The sequence below is a fragment of the Ptychodera flava genome, chromosome 1 (assembly GCF_041260155.1).
Source record: "Ptychodera flava strain L36383 chromosome 1, AS_Pfla_20210202, whole genome shotgun sequence".
Lineage (NCBI taxonomy): Eukaryota > Metazoa > Hemichordata > Enteropneusta > Ptychoderidae > Ptychodera > Ptychodera flava.
The window spans coordinates 50,130,637-50,135,943 of NC_091928.1; the positions used below are offsets into that span (position 1 = coordinate 50,130,637).

General features: G+C 36.0%; 1 protein-coding gene and 1 long non-coding RNA gene across 2 annotated transcripts in view; both read right to left on the reverse strand.

The window, feature by feature from the left end:
- Positions 1 to 4,087, reverse strand: part of LOC139145410 (xanthine dehydrogenase/oxidase-like) — a 23,725-nt gene extending 19,638 nt beyond the window's left edge. The window contains exons 1-4 of the mRNA XM_070716561.1: positions 3,867 to 4,087; positions 3,616 to 3,724; positions 3,129 to 3,317; positions 2,251 to 2,609 (exon numbers count right to left, since the gene is read on the reverse strand). Of these exons, the coding sequence (XP_070572662.1) occupies positions 2,251 to 2,609; positions 3,129 to 3,317; positions 3,616 to 3,724; positions 3,867 to 4,087 (878 nt within the window). The remainder of the gene's footprint in view (positions 1 to 2,250; positions 2,610 to 3,128; positions 3,318 to 3,615; positions 3,725 to 3,866) is intronic.
- LOC139140450 (uncharacterized) lies at positions 134 to 2,189 on the reverse strand. The gene is made up of 4 exons (XR_011553993.1): positions 1,975 to 2,189; positions 1,578 to 1,745; positions 679 to 755; positions 134 to 232 (listed from the first exon to the last, which is right to left on the reverse strand). It is a non-coding gene; the product is annotated as an uncharacterized lncRNA (long non-coding RNA).
- Positions 4,088 to 5,307: the final 1,220 nt, after the last annotated feature.

Sequence of the window (5,307 nt, forward strand, 5' to 3'; positions counted from 1 at the left end):
CGGAGAAACCTATTCTAATAGTAATAATTAACAACAGAGACATAGGTATATTGTTTACTGTAAAATCGTGGCTTCGAATTTCTCAAAGGTGACGGCATTGGCTTGCATTGATCTTTGACAATGAAAATTGCTTACCATTCTGAGAGCAAATAGTTACATGACATCTTGAAGCAATCAACAATGGTAGGACATCAGACAACCTTGAGGCTGATACGATATGTCCGCCAAAAGTCTGAAATACAAGTGAGTAGGCTACATGAATTTGAACTTTGCAATCTATCTTTAAATAACTTCCTCGAAACATTTGTCACAAACTCCAGCAAATACTTTTAGGGGTCGCAAAGCACGGCACGATTGCACGAAGGGGATTGGCTTGTGGCGTGACAGTATGCCATGGCAAGCGACAACTGTCGACATGACGACTTTCTCTTGTAAACAAACAAAGTGGCTGGCATTCTCCACCACGTTTGAGGATCTGTTGTAATCGAAAGCAGATGGATTTAAGGCATAGGAAGGTTTATATCGGCAACTATTGTTATTGTTTCATATACCGTATCGTATCATAATGGTACTTCCTTTCGATTTCTTTTGAGTCTATGATTCTATTTGTCGTTCTATCAACCCGTCCGTTGACCTTTCTTGTGAGTGTCTAGGTTTACAAAGCTTGTCCATACGTACAGCAGTATTCCTTGTGTGCATTCCGCCTACAGTCCTCAATACTTCAAAGACTGCTTTAAACAACCTTCTGTCTTCTTCTGCAGCCAAAATAAAAACGATGTAAAATGGTTATTGGTAATGTTACACTTTCCCGCTATTAGTTTGTATGAAACCGATTGTTATCTTGTTTTCATAGGCACACGAATGACTGGTAGTGTTTAACCTCATAAACAGGACCATTAGGCTGTTTTTTTTCTTTAATTTCAGAGTATTCAAAAGCTAATGTTTTCATTGTATTTATTTTACTAACGAATTAATTGCAGTAACATTGCAAATTACCATAAATACAAAAATTACTTTGGGAGAACACACATGACCTAATATTTAGTTTTTGAAAGTATTTCTACGATTTAAAAATGTTAATATGAAAAGAAAATTTGCAGCCATAATAAACGTGGATTGCATTGAATAAATATAAATACATGCATGCATGCATGCATGCATTTATCCATCCATCCATCCATCCATACATACATAGATACATACATAGATACATACATAGATACATAGATAGATAGATAGATAGATGGATAGATAGATAGATAGATAGATAGATAGATAGATAGATACATACATACATACATACATACATACATACATACATACATACATACATACATACATACATACATACATACATACATACATACATACATACATACATACAAAGTGATATCGAATGAAAACTTTCTGCATCTTTGCATAAACGGAAGTACAATAAGCTTGGGGTACGCAGATGTTCTACCCATCGTTGCAAGCATGTCGAACATTAAATGTCAAAATAACGAAATCTTTATTCCCTTGCCATCCATGATGAGCATTTCCCACTAATTTTGCACGTTCTTGTATGGCGTACTTACGGGAGACACTTTGCTCTATTTCGTGCAGATATTCCATTAGCCTACTGAATGTTACAGCGCCGCCAATTGTCAAACCATCACTTGTTCTAGATACATTGTTCATTTCTTGCACGTGAGAAATGCAAATCATATTGCAGTGCTCAGGGTCGTTAAGAAGTACATCGAGACCTAAAAGTGTGGAGGAACAAGCACATTTTACAGCAAATTAGAAGCTTTTAACATGCGACTTTTGATGATACTGCAGCGTCTACGGTTTCAGATGATTATTACTGTACTGAAAATTAAACTGCATGAAAGATGCGTACATTTTCATGATATTCAAAGATAAGATTATATGAGAACTTTTCAAGAGTTCTCAGAAAAATAAAAAAGAAGTAATCTTTACATTATTACTAACCTATGTCATTGTAGCCAGCAACGATGACTGCATCCGGGTATTCTTTTCGGAGCTGCAGTAGCTTTTCCAAACTGGTTGGTCGAAACCACGTAATGCCATTCACAGAAAACTTCCAGAAATGCGCATTATACGATCCATCGACCTCATAAATATACGTTGAAGAAAAACTTCATGATTATGAACATTGACCTGTCGGTACACACCTTGTTCATTTGAAATTCAGAAACATGTGAAAGACGAAATTTCCCCATAACGACTACTAAGGATGAAATTTACTTAAATATATCGATAGCAACACTAAAGTTATCTAGCCGAAAATAAGGTATGATAAAATATTCTCGAGATGTCAAAAACATAGGCAAAGTAACAAAGATCTTAAATACAGAAAAATCAATCATGATAGACATTGGCTCAGCAAACATGCCCGGTTTTGGACACATGAACGAAAATGTCCCAAAGACTCGACTCACGAGAAGTTCCGGTGGAAATATGAGATCCTGCGTCTCGGCCATGCTTGGCGACTTATTCTCTTCGTTTCCGGTTACACTGTGTCTGGTGTCCTGAGATTTGTCATCAGTATAACTCTTTCCCCTACAGCAACTTTGATCTGCCGAATCATTGCAACATCTACTCTCCTAGATATAGGGTAATATACAGATATATGAAGATAGATAGAGAGATATATAAATAGACAGATAGATAGAAATAGATATATGAAGATAGATAGAGAGATATATAAATAGACAGATAGATAGAATTAGATAACTAGATATATAAATAAATATATAGATATGTGTTGAATGGGCAGAATTGTGTGACTTTTACATTTTAGATGTGTTTATTAATATGTTGATCACTAAGATATAGGCTCGTTGATGCAATTAATGTGCATGATTGTAAACGTGTACTACTTTGATGATAACGTACCAAGGAAATCGTACCACGGCAAAACTTTCTGAAAGCATTAACGCAATACTTTATTACATGAAAAGTTATTCGCTCAATGCAATAAAATACAGCTCTGAGTTAACGCGTCTCCTATATCGGAAAGCATATGCTCTAAATCTTTTTGTTGTACGTTGTTTTTTCCTCTCTATGCACCACGCATCACAAGGATTACTGCATTGTATGGCGAAAGGTCTATGAAGTCATACCTGACTAAAACTGTAAAATCCATTCAGAATTGGTGCATATCCAGTACAACGACATATCATTCCCTCCAATGACATCTCAATTTCTTCTTTCGTCGGTGCTGGGTTGTTACGAAGTAAGGTGTACATGGTCATCACCATTCCCGGTGTGCAAAAACCACACTGGGTACCATGGTAACGGATTAGGCTTTCCTGGAAAGTAGAAGATATAACTGCTTATATAATTTAGATCATAGTGATCAGAAATTCGTACAAGTTCGAAGATTATCTACGAATATTTAATTTTGAACACATGACGACGAATTCAATTATTTACAGAAGTTCATAACTTTATCTACTAGCGTCCTGTTAGGACAATCGGCAAACTATCGTTAAAGGCAAAATGGTTATTCTGAAAACTACTATACGCTGTAACAACATTTTTCTATTGTTATACGAAAGTAAACTGAATATTACAACGACTAGGATTAATATTTTTATTCATTCTCACCTGTATTGGATGAAGTCTGTCTCGTACACTACCAAGTCCTTCTATAGTCGTTACTGCCATGCCATGGATCGAGCATATCGGCACCAGACATGCGTACACGCAGTCATGACTAAAAAGATAATTGTTAACATTAATACCGGCCAGAATGTGCAGCCACTCGAGAATTTAAATTGTTTATTCCGTTATTTTAAAAATCTAGATGAGGTTTAAAGACATAGAGAGCGAATGGCGCAGTTAGAACTTTCACATACCTTATTTCTTTAGTGACTGGATGAACTCTTGACAGCATCACTGTACATGATCCGCATCCTCCCTCTCCACAAGACAGCTTAGCACCTTTCAGATTTACTGTGTTAATGTTAAGGACATCAAAGCTGTTCCGATGATCAGTAGTATTAAAAGGTAAACACGATTTCCAAGTCAGAGGAATTAACGAATTATAGCACATAACATTAGGGTAAACTTGAACCATTGATTAGTGATCGTACCAGGCGGCCGGAGTGGTTAAGCGTACCCTGCATGCTACCCATCAATATTGACCGAAAGTGACAAATTTAGTGTAATATATTAAATTCAGCGAAATAGTGTTGTTAGTTAACTTAGGGCACGGTTTTGATATTTGGTATTCCTTGACGGTGTAAAAGGTTTTATGAGAGGACAATTTTGGTATTAGTTTGGTACCTGGTACCAAGTATTTCATGAACAAATCTGAAAAATATAACCTGAATACAATGTGATATTTGGTGTTGTAAAATGCATTGATATCTTTGTACAGATGATCCTGTGCTTTATAAATGTTTGTGCATGTGATACAAATAAGGAAAAACAGAACCACTGAGGATTGCTTCCAGCAGAATGACTGGAGGATGAATCACGAAACATTGACAGAAGCGAGATGGAAAAGAATACATTTATTTCTTAGGTAAGTTATTAAGGTAATATTTGGCTGCACTATTTTGTCCGTTACCCGCAAGGTTGAAAAAAGTACATTTTCATGTTAACATTGATTGTAGTCCCTTGGTATTTTGCGACTATGCTTTATAAGACTATGCAGATCCGTCCTTCACATGTTCTTGTGTTAAAGCGTACTTATGGCCTTTTATATGGTCCTTGAAACGGCCATACGTATAAATATGGAAAGCCATGACTGACTTAAGTCGTCTAATATCATGTTGTCATGAGTATTAAAAAGTTATGATGTTCATTAAACATATTGTTTAAAGCACTTACGATGTTGTCATAAGAATTGATAATGTTGTTATAGGCATTCAGGATGTTGACCTAGGCATTTATTATGTTGTCCTAGGCATTCATTATGTTGCCTTAGTCAGTCGTCATGTTGTCCTAGACATTCAGTTTATTGTCCTACTCAATAAATATGTTGTCCTAGGCATTCAATGTGTTGTCGTAGGCATTCAGCATGTTGTCTTAGGTATTCATTATGTTGTTGTCCAAGGCATTTAAAACGTTGTCTTAGGGATTCGCAATATTGTCCTGGACATTTAAAATGTTGTCCAAGGAATTGAAAGTGTCGTCCTTGGCACTAACCTTGTTATCTTTGGCATTCAGCATGTTTTCTTATGTTTTCGTAACGTTGTGTTGGGCAAATTTGCATCAAAATGACGAGTAAATTCGAGCTCGTTTCCATGGAGGTAGCAAACTTATAAACAAACGTTGAAAGTTTTTGTTTCT